The following is a 13,823-nucleotide window of genomic DNA, read 5'->3' as shown; positions in this document are numbered from 1 at the left end:
TAAATGCCAACGTTATATGTTTTATTTTTAATCAAGTAATTTTTTTAAACCTCAAAATATCCATAATTGACAGAGTAAGACATTAGGCATGAAATGAGAATATAAAATCCATGGTAGGCAGAAAGGCAAACAGTACTTTAGTCCATTAGCATGACTACACGAGTGAAATGCCATTCCAACCATCTCCTCCTTGTTTGTTCTTTAAAAACATACGGTTCAAAACGTTTTTTTCTTTTAATTTTCACTTGTAAACAACATGAGTCAAAATGGACAATGAGGTAATCTAAATACTACACAGGATAATTTAAAAACACTAGATAAAACACCATATTAAAGACATATAGAAATCAGTGTTCACTTTGGTCTCTATTATGGTTAGAGGTGTTAATACCAAAAAACAACACGTACTAATTAAAGCCAGCTTGGTGGTGGGTGCCAGCGGTTGATAGATGTAATTCAAGAGGTAGTCAACACCATCATTTTCAAGCTGGTAAACTCTCACAAGTGTTAAGCCACAGATGTATTAAATATTGTAACAGCTTCTCACAGTACAGTACTTTGCCATGACTTTGCAGCTTTGTTCCATATATAAAATTTAAAAATGATTCACAGGTCAACCTCTCTAACTGAACTATGACACAGATCACACAACCACCACATCTTAAAGAGGCTGATGAACGCTATGTAAGACAGAATTTGATGCTTTTAACAAGTTGTTCTTCTCTAAAACAAATAAATCTCATTAAGACATCTAGAAAATTAAAGTCAGTGCAGCTGCACTTGTACATACTTTCCCAAATTTTATAACCAAAGGGGAAATACACATATATATTTTATGATAAACATTTCTTAGAGAAAACAGATAAATTAATTTAAATTAACTTTAAGACTCAATGAGATTTCCCATGTCCTGTATAATTCATCTTACAGTGAATGTTACAAAGTCTATTAACACTTATGGGCTTCTATTCACAAACTAAATACAACTAGCAGTAACTTGGGGCCACATTGGTGCAAAATAAAACTGGGCCAGAGTATTAAAAATATCGGTAATAAAAACATCCTATTTTTTGTAGATGGACCAATGCTAATAACACGATGTTTCCTGATCTTTTCCCCTACATTGCACGCCAAACTTCCAAGCTATAAGCAGGTAAAAATCTTTCTATTATTTTTCAATTGTAAAAATACATCCGAAGTCTTCTAGCAAAGACTAGAAATGCAAGTATAAAAATGTTTCCACTATAATCTGCCATGTAGCAAACAAATAGCTCACAGGGCTGAGAGACCGGTAGAGCATCTTAGGAATTACATTTGTCTCGACACTGGGGTGAGGTCAAGGGGTAACGAATTCAAAGACCTCCTGCCCAACCTATGAGACCCCTGTAAACTGATGCTTCACAGACCCTTCCCCTCAGTAGCTAGAAATGGCATTGCACATTCACTCTACGTCCATTCCTTGGCGAGCCAGTGCTAGTTAGTTGTGTGCCTAGGGCAATAATGCTGTACAATGCTTGGCTTCGGGACAGCATAGACCCAAATGAAGATTGGCATCTTTTATACTGTTTGCCCAGCATGAATACACTCAGACACCAGTCTCTCCTCCTGCTTCCATTGCCTGCCCCCACCTCTGGGCAAAGCAGTCATTTCCAAGATTGCTTCTGTGTTCTGTTTTGCTTACATGTAAGAGGGCCCACAATTCTTTAAATACAGGATAACTTTAAGGAAATGCTTGGAGACTTTGCTAACTAAATGAGATGCTTCATTATTCACAAATGTGTGTCAGAAACATGCAGTTGTGAATCGGTATCTATACTATCAATAAAAAGGTTCTGTACCAGAGGATTATCAGCCACTGTAAGGCTGGAGCAGCATAAAGGTGTGCTATGCATCAACTATGAGGTAGCCTTTTGTTGTAAACAGAATTACATTTCACCCATGTACATGGACACTGCTCACAACAGTGATATTCACATATGCAAGGAGTTCAGGAATTCTGCTTTAGAGGATTGTGACATGAAGTAAAAATAGGAGAACTGATATCTGATACTCAGAAATGTTGATCTGTCAAACTTAGAGGTAGTCATTACTAACATTAGTACATAATACTTACATACAGGTTTAAGTTATTTGGTTTGAGTAAGCAGGACTGTAGACTATTCTGTAAAGAATCAACAACATCATATGGTATGTTCCCTGAGCAAAGTTCTTTGTCCTGAGTATGTTATGCAAGTGATAATATTCTTATATAAAAAATAAACCAACTTTTAATTATAAGATAGGTTTGGTATGTGCTCTTAGTTCAGTCTGGTATGATGCTTAAAATGATTCCAAATTGCACCCATAAGGTCCACAGTATAAAATGTTTTTTGTTTTAACCATGATCTCAGCTTTAAACTTTTTAAATGTAAACAGGGAATTTCCAATTCTCAAGTCCGTAACTTCCTATTTCTGCAAGGTCAAGGAACTTTGGTTTGAATTTTCAAAGTGACTTATGTTTTGCATTTTTACTGTTAACCTGCTTATTTACCTGCTAAAAATTAAGCAATGCCACTTTGATTTGTCTACATAATTTAAATAAGCTTACAATCCTTACATAAGGCAAGGAAGTATTTCTCTACAGCTATATCACATTCAATATCGTCAAAGGTAAGCGTTGCATCACAGCACACTGGTATTTCAGTATATACTATAGAGATTCTCACAAACGCTGTTGTGGAATTCAAGCTGAGTTGTAAAGGGCTGGTGGCCCAGCCCAAGGCATTTCTCCTTATGCGTGGCTTGCTGAGACAGCAGCAACTGTACAAGTCTCCCACGGCAGGACAAGTGGGGGAGGGAGCCAAAACTGTTCAGTAGAATATGTCTCATCTGAGTCATGCTATTTCTTTCTTTCTTCTTTTTTTTTTTGATTATCTGAGCTAACACCAACAGGCTCATAGAAAACTATATTTATTGCCAATGTTAATTAAGTATTATAATTAACTGGTACCTTCTTGGAGATGTTTCAGAAATGTACCCATAACATCTATAACCAGGATGACACCAAAATGATCTTTTTTCTATGACTGAAACTTAAAGGGACCAATACTACAATTGGTCCCTTGCCAATTTATTAACATAATTGAGGACCAACCTGAGAAACATCTCTATCCTCATCACTGCATGTTCATCCTGAATCCACCATACAGGTTACTTTAGCATCAGTAATGAAGGGAACTTCCTAAGATCAATTTTATTATATAAAATCTTTCTAGCTCTCTGGTAGGAGAGGTTTTGGTACCTCTGTCCCAGGCTCATCACTCTAGTCGCCTGCCACCAAACACTGCACTTTTTAATAGTATTCAAGGTCACACATATTGGGCAATTGTGAGTATCCTCTTAATGTTCATTCTTAACCCTGGCATTTTATTCACATCTCTGCTATTTTATTTGTTTTAGAAACAAGTTAGATAACTCTCCAGGGGGAATAAAAACAGCCACCAAAAGTATACACCAAACAACTGGAGTTTTCCTCCAAGGTCTTCAGTAGTAAACAAGGAGGGCCTCCTGCTCCAAGCAATGGTTAGAAGGACTGACTTAGTCAGGCAAGCTGCTGCTGCCACAATCCCATCCAAAAACCTCACGTGTAAAAGATTATAACGAGCTGGTGTCAAAATACCACCAAAAACAATCAAGTCACTACATTTGTACATTGCCCTCCCCTTCTTTCTCTTAATAGGCATCTAATTTACAATCAAAATATATGAATTAAAATCATTGAAATATCGGCACAGAAATTACACATTCATTGTCTTTTCTGGAGTTATGTATCCCAGATTCAAAAAAGCTTATGGCAGTCAGAGGCATATGGAGTTAAGGTACTGCCTTTAAAGGGGGTGGGGGGCACTCTAAAGGTATCAAGAAAAAAAGGCAATTCCCAAACTTGGGAGAACTGATGATTTAAAAACCTTTAGTACCATATGATTGGCAGCTCTGAGATCTGAAGTATCCTTTGGTTCACACAAAAGGTAACAGTCATGTTTTTATTTTTATGTAATGTAAAGGGAGTGGTATTTCAAGAAAAACTTCAGGGCTTATATTTGAAACCATCTGAAATGTTTCACAGCAGTTTTTAGTTGTTGGGGATGTCCAAATCTGTGAGGGAGGGTGTGTGCTTATGTCTACATACACACATATATAAAGACAAACTCTCTTTATATATATATGTCTACATTCCTATATAAATCCTCCTACACACACACACACACACACACACACACACACACACACAGACTCAGGCTCTCTCCCTCTCACACATGCACATATAGATAGATATACATAGCATCTCATTCTCTGAATAACATAGAACGTGACACCCTGGCTCAAATGTAATTTGCTTTGAGTGATTTGTCTGTTTAAAAAAATTCACAGTTCCTCAACAGTAGTTAAAAATCCCAGGTCAGCTGCTGTTTGTGAAATACTGTTCCCCTGTACTTGCATGAGGTAGACTTCCCAACCGGGGAAAGAAAACGATATGTTAAGAAGGGTTCTTAGGTCTTTTTCCTTTTTTGAACGGAAGGCCCCTTTTTGCTTTGTTCTTCCGGTGCTGTTGACGACTTGGTAGAGGAAGATTCTTGAGGTGACCTGCCTGGCCATTCTGAGATCTCGGACTGAGGCTCCTGAGGAAACGGTGGTGACGTACAGCCATGCCCTCCCCCGGCTTCCCGAGGGAAAGTCGAAGTGCACGGCTGGGATTCTGCTTCCTGTCTTCCCTGAGAACTGACGGGCGGCTGCGCAACAGTTTTATATGGGCAGTTTGCCACCATGTGCGTGATGCTCTGACAGTAATGGCACTTCTTTGGCTGAGGAGGTAGACTACATTCCTTAGCATGATGATCAAGGCCACCACAGTTGTAGCATCTGCAACAAGAAGGGAAACGTCTTAGAAGTAGGGAGCAGGTGTCATAAAAGACATGTTCTTTTATGTATGTCAAAAGATACTGAAATACACAAACTGTCAACGAGATCAGCTTATCTGAATGTGCCTGCTTAGCAAGTATGCAATGCTATTTATAATACCGGTGGCTTCCAAGACTATCATGACCAAAATGCTCCAGCAAAATTATAAAGCTAGCTGTACTAAACACACCAGTCAGTGTAAAACGTGAAAGACTATTCAATCACTTCCATATCAGAATGACCCCTCTTGTAGATCTGACGGGTTATTTTAAGAGAACAGTTGAGTCCACTAGAGGGCAGCCAATGTTCAACAAAAAACAACCGACTAGCTTTATAAAGGACAGTTAAAAAATACAGCTGTTGGCATAATAGGCAATGGCAGTGCGCTCAGCAATTGGGAAAATTATACAGCAAATTAAATTGTATCAGTTTAACATTTCTTTGGGTGTAAATTATTTTGGCTACAGGAACCAGTTGACTTGAAGATTCTTTTTCCCTACGTACTAATTTAAAAATGTACTGAAATTTGATATATAAGAAAATCAGACATCTATGGTGAGTGGTATCTAGCAAATGACCTAGTAATTTTAGAGCAATACAATAAGTGTCTGAATCAGAAAAGAATTTGCTTTCTTTTCCTTCTGTAAGAAATTAGTTTTGCTTTAGGGTAAATTCTTCTAAATTGAAATAAACTAAATCCATCCTTAATTAATATTTAAATGCATGTGAGGGGCATGGCTTTGTACTACATGCTTGAAAACTTGACTTAGCTTCTAAAAGCTGAGCAACTAAATTATTTGGAAGGTATATTTGTTCAATTTCAGTCAGATTTTCTTTTGAAATCTTATACTAAAATTGACAAAACAGCATAAATTGGAGAAAAAGATTTACACCTATAAGGGTTTTTAATCTACTTGTTGAGTATAGAATTTGCTTATTGATTTGTCTCCAGATGAAATATTTTAAGGACTTTCTATTTTAAATTTATTTTCAAATACATTTATGACTCCATAATCCTCATTATGAAGCACAAACAATAGGTCATAAAGTTTTTTAAAAATAGCAAAATAAGTGGTAACTGTTGAGAGTCAGCTTTAAGACTATGACAACAAAATAGATTTGTGTGTGTGTGAGAATAGCAAGCTTAATAACTTATATTACCATATATTTCAAAGACAAACTACTAAGCTACTACTAACATACCGAGCAGTATATGTAGGCTACTTAGTATTTTCTCTTTTAGGATAAGTTATAAAGAGTGAATTTTTTTACTTGGCAAAAACTAGAATATTTACGGCCTGCTTCTCCAGTTATCAATATTACCTTACAGATTTTGGAATAATGGATTCATAAGATGGGCTTTGATTCTTTGCAATATTAACAAGTATTTATCTAGAGGGAAAAAGAATGCATCATATTTTCAAAAATTAAAGGAAAAAACAAGAAATCACTTTTCCTAACTAAATTATTTATTGTACAATTATATACCTTAACATAATTAATGAAACATTACAATGCAAATTCACTGTTTCAGCCTTGTGTTTTAAGATAATGCAAAATTAAAGAAAAAGAAAAATCACTGATTAATGCTTGAAATTTGGGTCCTCAAAATAACACTAAAAAATGGCATCTTTGAAAAATATAACCATATTACTTATAATAATGTTTTCCCAAAAAGTTCTCTTCTATAATAGAGAAGTGAATTCTTCAATTAAATTTACCCATCTATAAAATATCTCCTTTTGAATTAAATTCACTTTTTGCCCCCTTTCTCCCCCCCCCCCAACTCTGTTCAAGCCGTTGTTTCTCAGTCTAGTTGTGTAGGACACAGCTCCCTGACCCATGCTGGTATTAAGAGCCTTGCGATGCTCCCCCCCAACCTCTGGCTGCTCATGGCAGCCCAGATCCAGAGAGAGCTGTTGTTCACAATCTTAGCTGAAGAGCGTGCAACTCACTGGCCCATGTGGGAACTGAACCAGCAACCTTGGTGTTAGGAGCATGGTGCTCCAACCACCTTGAGCCACCAGGCCGGCCCCTAAATTCACTTTCTTGTGGATAACATCCACTCAGGAGCTCATTTTTGAAGAAAGAGAAAATAGGCTAAAGGCTTCAGTAATAGAGCTGGCTCTCCTGTGGACACATCAATTTTATCAGTCACTGTGGTATGCACTGCGTTATCCAATTCAGAGAACCATTTTGCTCACTCATTTACCAAAGGCCTGATGTCAGAATTCCACTTTCACAAATGGGGTCTTCTATTATATTCTATATGTGCATTTACCATTACATTTGGGTTTTAAAAGTTATTTTTAAAGACATGACATAATTTTGGTTTCCTTGTATTTTGATCTGAATATTAACTTCACCCCCTAGCTTACCAGATACACGCTATCATTAGGCCAAACTGCCTTCCACACTGAGATTTGCATTCAGTGTATATATGCTTAGCCTTTAAAGGGGAGGCGTGGCATTTATTCTCCTCTTCTATGTAATCATTCAATGTCAATCACTCTTAATAAGAGTACAGATCACACCCCATTAGGAAACCCCTTCCTTCCCAAGGGACTGACACCAAAATGGAAATGTTCAGCTACCTTTCAGCTCACAAATGATACCACACCACACACTCCACTCCATACAAGCTCTACACGGCACTAGTCTCTTTTGTTCACTCTCCACACCTCTCCAAATCAGTTTGCTTTTGTTAGTTTAAATGAATTTTACATTGTGATATGAAGTTAAATGGCATGTGTGCATATATATAGCTACACGCTTGAGAAACGTAAGGACACAGACTCACAAGTGAAAGACTATATACAAAGAAACCATACTCTGTAAGTATTCTGATAGCCCAATAATGTTAAGTATTTTACAAAATTATGAACCAGTGGCACAAAGGATATTTCCTCACATATTAAATATAAAGATAAAATGAATTAAAATATTCAGATTAACCTTAGAACTTTATTAAATTCTTCATAAAATTACTTTAATATACTTTAAGATATTAAAGTATTAAGATAATACTTTACAATATTAAGATAATCAAATTGGAGCTTTTTAAAATATTTTTTCTAATTTTCATTGTGATTTATTCTTTTTTTTTAGTTAGTTTCAGGTGTACAAAACAACATAATCATTAGACATTTACCCACCTCACAAAGTGATAATTCCAACCAGTCTATTACCCATCTAACACCGTGTATAGCTTTTATAATACTACCGACTGTATTCCCTACACTGTACTTTACATATTTTTAAATTATAATTGACATTCAATACTATTTTATATTAGTTTCAAGTATATAGTGTAGCAGTTAGGCATTTACATAATTTATGAAATGGTCCTTTTGATATGTCTAGTACCCATCTGACACTATACATAGTTTTTATAATATTATTGATTATATTTCCCATACTGTATTTCACATCCCTATGACAATTTTGTAACTACCAATTTTCACTTCCTAATCCCTTCACCTTTCTCATCCATCCCCTCAACCAACACTCAAAATTAAGATTAAAATTTTTAAATGAAAGGAGATTGCCAAAAATAAATACAAAAGAATAAAAACACATAAAATGGCAAAATAAGGAAAAAAATATTTTACATCTTTAGAAATATTTAATAACATTATGAAATAAGTAATTATGTGAGTTTTAGTATACTAAGCCCAAATACCTACATTAGTGAATAGGTTAATCAAAATGTATCCAAAGTTTTGGGGACTACATAATAAAAATGGAAACTCTGATTTGGAAATCAGAATTTAGACCTGCTACGATCCTTGAAAAAATTATAATTTGGGGGGGGAGTCCAAAGCACTGAATAAGTAAATTATATTTTCAAACATCAACAATAATGGTTAGAACTGAGCTCACTAAAGACTACAAGATTATATCGATGTTATATATAGACATACACTTTTAAGTTATACCTCAATGGCTTAAGTGAAAGGATTCATCACTTGTGTATTTCCCCTGGGTCCCAAAAGTGATTTAAAAAATTAGGCAGAGAGGTGATACTACAGATAGAGAGAGCTACATTTGCCTGTCTAAAAATGTAATGGTTAAAAATGTAACTTAGGGGCTTCTAAGTATTTATAAAGTGCTAGCTTAATATGAATTTATGTGGAAACTTAAATCCGTATTCTGTGGGGTTTGGTGGGCTCATTAAGAATAAGGATACAGTGATCTGTAAACTTCTCAAGATGAAGGACATGTTGGAAAAATACTAAATAAAGCAATATAATGGAGAGAGAATGGGGGGGGATTGCAAGCTATGGGGCAGGAAGGTATATGAATATAGGCAAGGAATACAGAAAAGCCTCTGAAAAACAAATATGAGAGGAAGGATCAATGAAGTTTCCAAATGGGAGGCCAGACGGGCTAAAGAAAAACCACAGGTTAGAATTTCAGAAACTAACTTGGAGAAAAGATAGCTGACTCTTTGAAGAGATTGTTTATCAGTTTTAATCCTTATACAGTCCCACTGAAATTCAGAAATAATACTAATCACATTCATCAAGTCTATAGTTTTCTATTCTAACATGTCTGAACACGTTATCTACTTCAATTGTGTGTCAATTAACCAAACAAGGGGTGTGCTGGATCCTAGCCTGGTGCTGGTAGGGAGGTGGATGGGCAGAAATGCCTTCAGAGAACCCAAGAAAGATGAGGAAAGGAAAGGATCCCGAGTGTAGCTTTTGACAGAGACAATTTGCCCAACCCTTATCTCCTGAGGGTAAGAGAGACGGATTCTAAGACCAACCTTCCAGAAGAAGGCCCCATTTTGTTCTGGTAGCTTCCGAGCAATCTAAATTTACACCTGGGTATAAGTTAGTCACTCTACAGAATCTGCTCCAAAATATGAAAAGGAGAATTAGAAAACTGATGAATCACACAGCTGGAAAGGCCTTTCAACAATGTACATGTTTTCTGACCTCTATCAAAGCAACCTATTCTTTGTGTGAATTTCTGTTTCTTTTATTTGCTTTTTTTTATATCTGAACTCCTAACACTGTAAGCCAATTAAACAATCAAACATTTTAATGAAGTTAATTTTATATATTCTTCCTAAATACAGTGGTAAAAACACTGAGTTTTCAAAAATATTGGTTAGAGGTGGTTTACATTCTTTTTAAAAAGTTCTTATAGAACAAATACGTATTTAACACCAGAAAAAAATTTTATTTGTATCTTCTGAAATATGGAAGCCAGTATCTCCATCAATTACATTAATTCATGCTAAAAATAAAATAACCTATAGACAGGTGGGCAGAATATACTGTGAAAAGAATTAAAATGACAATAGAAATAACAGTTTCAATTTATTGAGAGCTTACTATGTTCGACACTGTGCAAAAGGTTTTTAATGTGTTATATAATTAGTCCTCCCTCAAACCCTATGAAATAGGTAGATATACAATATCTACTTGTATTGATGAAAAAATTAACATTCAGATTACATAGAAGGAAATTTTAATTGAAAATAATAAATTTCACTTGCAAACACTATAGCCAACATACTGATGTACATTTTAGCATATGTAAGTCTAAAAATATATAGGATCCTGAATTTAAAATACCAACACACACACACACACACACACACACGCACACTTAAAGCAGATTTTTCTTAAGATTTGGGTTACTGCCCTGTCACCATGCTGTGACGAAGGGAGCTTCTCTCTTTGAACTATTCCATCTATAAGATGAAAGGTTGGAACCAGTCCAATCCAGACTTTTCACTGTCAATGCCCAGTTTTATTTCTATTCCCTTTACTTTCTATGTTGAAAAATTTTGTCTAAAAAATTAGTAAATAATTTTTCCATTCTTTTATGGTACCACACTAAAGGCTGTAAATCAGACTTCAGGTTGACATGCTATAAAGAGGTATTAAACTGACTCAATGAAATTCCAGTCAAAATAAAGAAGCCTGACATTGTAGTTGGCCCATGAAGTCACACTGTAATGAGAATGATTTATTTAGGCCTTGAAATAAATACTGCAACTAGATTCTATTGGTTGGTGTGAATATCAATTGAAACTGCCTCTCCTGGAGGGCAATTTGACAGCATATTTCAAAATATTAATATGCATACCCTCTGATCCAGCAAATCCACCTCTAGGAATTTGCCGTACAGGAATATTCACTGAGAAAGAAGCACAATGATTTGAGTACTAAGATATTAACTTGAATGTTGCCCATATTGGTAAAAAATAGAAAGAATAAATGACAATAATAATATTAACAACAATAATACTTATAATCAAACCCAGGTAGTCTAGCTACAGAGTCCATATTCCTGACCGAGCTGTAAATATGTGAAAATGAAAGTACATACATAACAAGAAGCACTGCATGTATTAAAAGGAGTGAAGTAAAAAAAAAGAATATTTTTTAAAATAAGGTAGATCTATTTGTATTGACATGGAAATATCTCCAAGACAAATTAAGTGGAAAAAACAAACCACAATATATATATAGTATAATCTCATTTATGTTTCAAAAACACTATACACTATTATAAGTAATGATATTCATTTTTAAATGAACAGAAAACCTACTGGAAGGATAAATAGTAAATTAGCAGTGGTTACATCTGGGGAAGAGAATAGTTATTAGGGTGAAGGGGGAATTTCATTTTTACTACATAAATTTTAATATAGTTTCTTTTTAACTAATAAGAAAGAATCTATATATTAGTTGTGTAATTAAAAAAAGAAAAAAGGTCAATTATAAAACTTTTCTTCCATTTTTTAATTTGACCTTCATTATTGTTAGTCATCTGACAATGAACCTGTATACCAGTAGTTCTAGAGTCACCTTAAAAACTTAAAAAAAACACTAACGCCAGTGAGGTGGGAGGGGTGGGGCGGCAGTTAGGTGAGGCATGCCCTGATACCCTGAGGGCCAACGGGGAGCGAGCTGTCCCTGCGCGTGGCCGGCCTGGCGCAGGGCTCTGACTGTAGCTAGTCAGTGTGTTATGATGCCGTCTAGTACCAACCTGGCTAGTGGAATCCCCAGTGGTAAAGTGAAATACTCAAGGCTCTTCCTCCCCCAGCACAGATGATGGCTACATTGACCTTCAGTTTAAGAAAGGCCCTCCTACAATCCCACAGAAGGCCATTGCCCTCGCTACAGTGCTGTTTTTGATTGGCACCTGCCAGGATTTTACCACCTGTGTATCGCCTACCAGGCATCCAAAGGCTACCAGGGTTACTCCTACATCACATTCCAGGCTTCAATGACTAGCATCCACCTCAGCCCTGAGAAGAGTCAGATGGGACTGAGCCCAGCTTTAAGACACTAAAGGCTAAGGAATTCTGCAGTTTGCAGATGTTTTCCAAAACAATGGCCAGGCTTTATGGGTCCTTCCTAAAGATGTTAATTGAACTTACAATTAGCTAATTAGAACAGGCTCTAGTTTTCACCTCCTGGCCCTGGCAAAAGCTCCCGACAAGTTTTTCCACAGGAACCTCTATCTTGAAAGCATAGCAATGTTAGTTGCAGGGAAAGGCGGGAGGTTATTCTGTAGTGGGAAGGGTTGCTACCACCACCCTTTTTAGAGATGAGTGTTTCCTTTATATAGACTTCAATGTCAGTTTGTTCTTGTGGCAAATGGAAGAATGCAGTATGTCAAATTCCTTATTACTAAGTAATTTATTTTGAAAATAAGTATCTTATCCCCTATACTCTAACTTTGTGTCCTAATGGAACACCTTGGCAAAATCAAATATCAGTGTGGGTGCACCTGTAATAATTTTTACTTGCTTTCTTATTAACAGCAACTGGGAATTTTTTAAACCTCGAAGCAAATTTTCAAAATGTACTAAGTACTTTCTCTGTTCACCAGTGCTTGGTCAGCTCTGATCTGGTTCACCAGTAGGCTGGCCAGCATATGATTTGGGTCAAGCTGTTCTGTATATCTAGCCTTTAAGGATCAGACTTTTGGCTGTTTCCCAAGGAAAAATGTAGGTAAACGGTTGTTATTTAGAATTTATAACCTTGTTGTTAGCACCTTGTATTATGTTATTATGCTGAAGATCTCAAGACTTGGCCTGAATCCCTAGAGGACTAGACTGCCTTGATTTGATTCTGTCTCCTAGCTTGCAAAAAGAGGTTTATGTTCAAAAGAAATTAATATGTCAAAATCTAAAAACTAATGCCTGGGCCCTACTCCAGACCAATTAAGTCAGAATCTTTGAGGTGGAGCCCCAGGCATCGTACTTTTTTAAATGTTTCCCAGGAGATAGGAGTATGCAGCTCATGAGAACCACAGCTGACCCTTTAGCACGGACAACCTTACCAAGAGATTACTCTATAATCTCAACCACAAGCAATGTGATTCAAAACAGAATAAATCTCCCCAAACACTGTTTCAACAGGTCATTCATACTTTGAAAGAAAGAAAAGAAGAAGGGACAGAAGGAAGGAAGAAAGGAAGGAAGAGAGGGAAGAAAATGTATGTTCGTATCTTAGTTCCTTACTGGGAACTAGAAATGACTCCATAAAATTTCTGGTTGTGACAGCACAAAAGTCTACAACCTTTTATTGTCACCAATTCCTGCCCTTTTTTTTTTTTTTGGAAGGAAAACATTGCAGAAAGGTACTGAGTTTAGCTTCAGAAGTGGTTTTTGTTTTTCTGAGGCCATTATTGAATTCTTATTTTGTTCATCAATCAAGGATGGGTTCAATGTGTAAGTACTCATGTCATCAGAATGGGTGATGATTTACAGCTCTTGAATCAACTGCTGCTTTCTCTAAACTTCAGCCATCATTACCAATCAACATTTATGGAACCCATAACTTTTAATTCTCCATCTTCTGTTGCCTGCATAAAATAATTTGTGAAAGCATATATATATATATATATATATA

General features: G+C 36.0%; 1 protein-coding gene and 1 pseudogene across 2 annotated transcripts in view; one reads left to right on the top strand and one right to left on the bottom strand.

Annotated features, from left to right (window-relative positions):
- The window catches only part of LIN28B (lin-28 homolog B), a 117,796-nt gene continuing 103,973 nt past the window's right edge, over window positions 1–13,823 (bottom strand). For both annotated transcript variants that reach the window (XM_074333347.1, XM_074333346.1), the window contains exon 5: window positions 1–4,899. In XM_074333347.1, coding sequence (XP_074189448.1) covers window positions 4,530–4,899 — 370 coding nt within the window. In that variant the 3' untranslated portion in view covers window positions 1–4,529. The remainder of the gene's footprint in view (window positions 4,900–13,823) is intronic.
- Window positions 11,929–12,197, top strand: LOC109449049 (transmembrane protein 230; annotated as a pseudogene).

The sequence above is a fragment of the Rhinolophus sinicus genome, linkage group LG05 (assembly GCF_036562045.2).
Source record: "Rhinolophus sinicus isolate RSC01 linkage group LG05, ASM3656204v1, whole genome shotgun sequence".
NCBI classification, from domain to species: Eukaryota; Metazoa; Chordata; class Mammalia; order Chiroptera; family Rhinolophidae; genus Rhinolophus; species Rhinolophus sinicus.
This window is presented reverse-complemented; position numbering and strand designations above follow the sequence as displayed.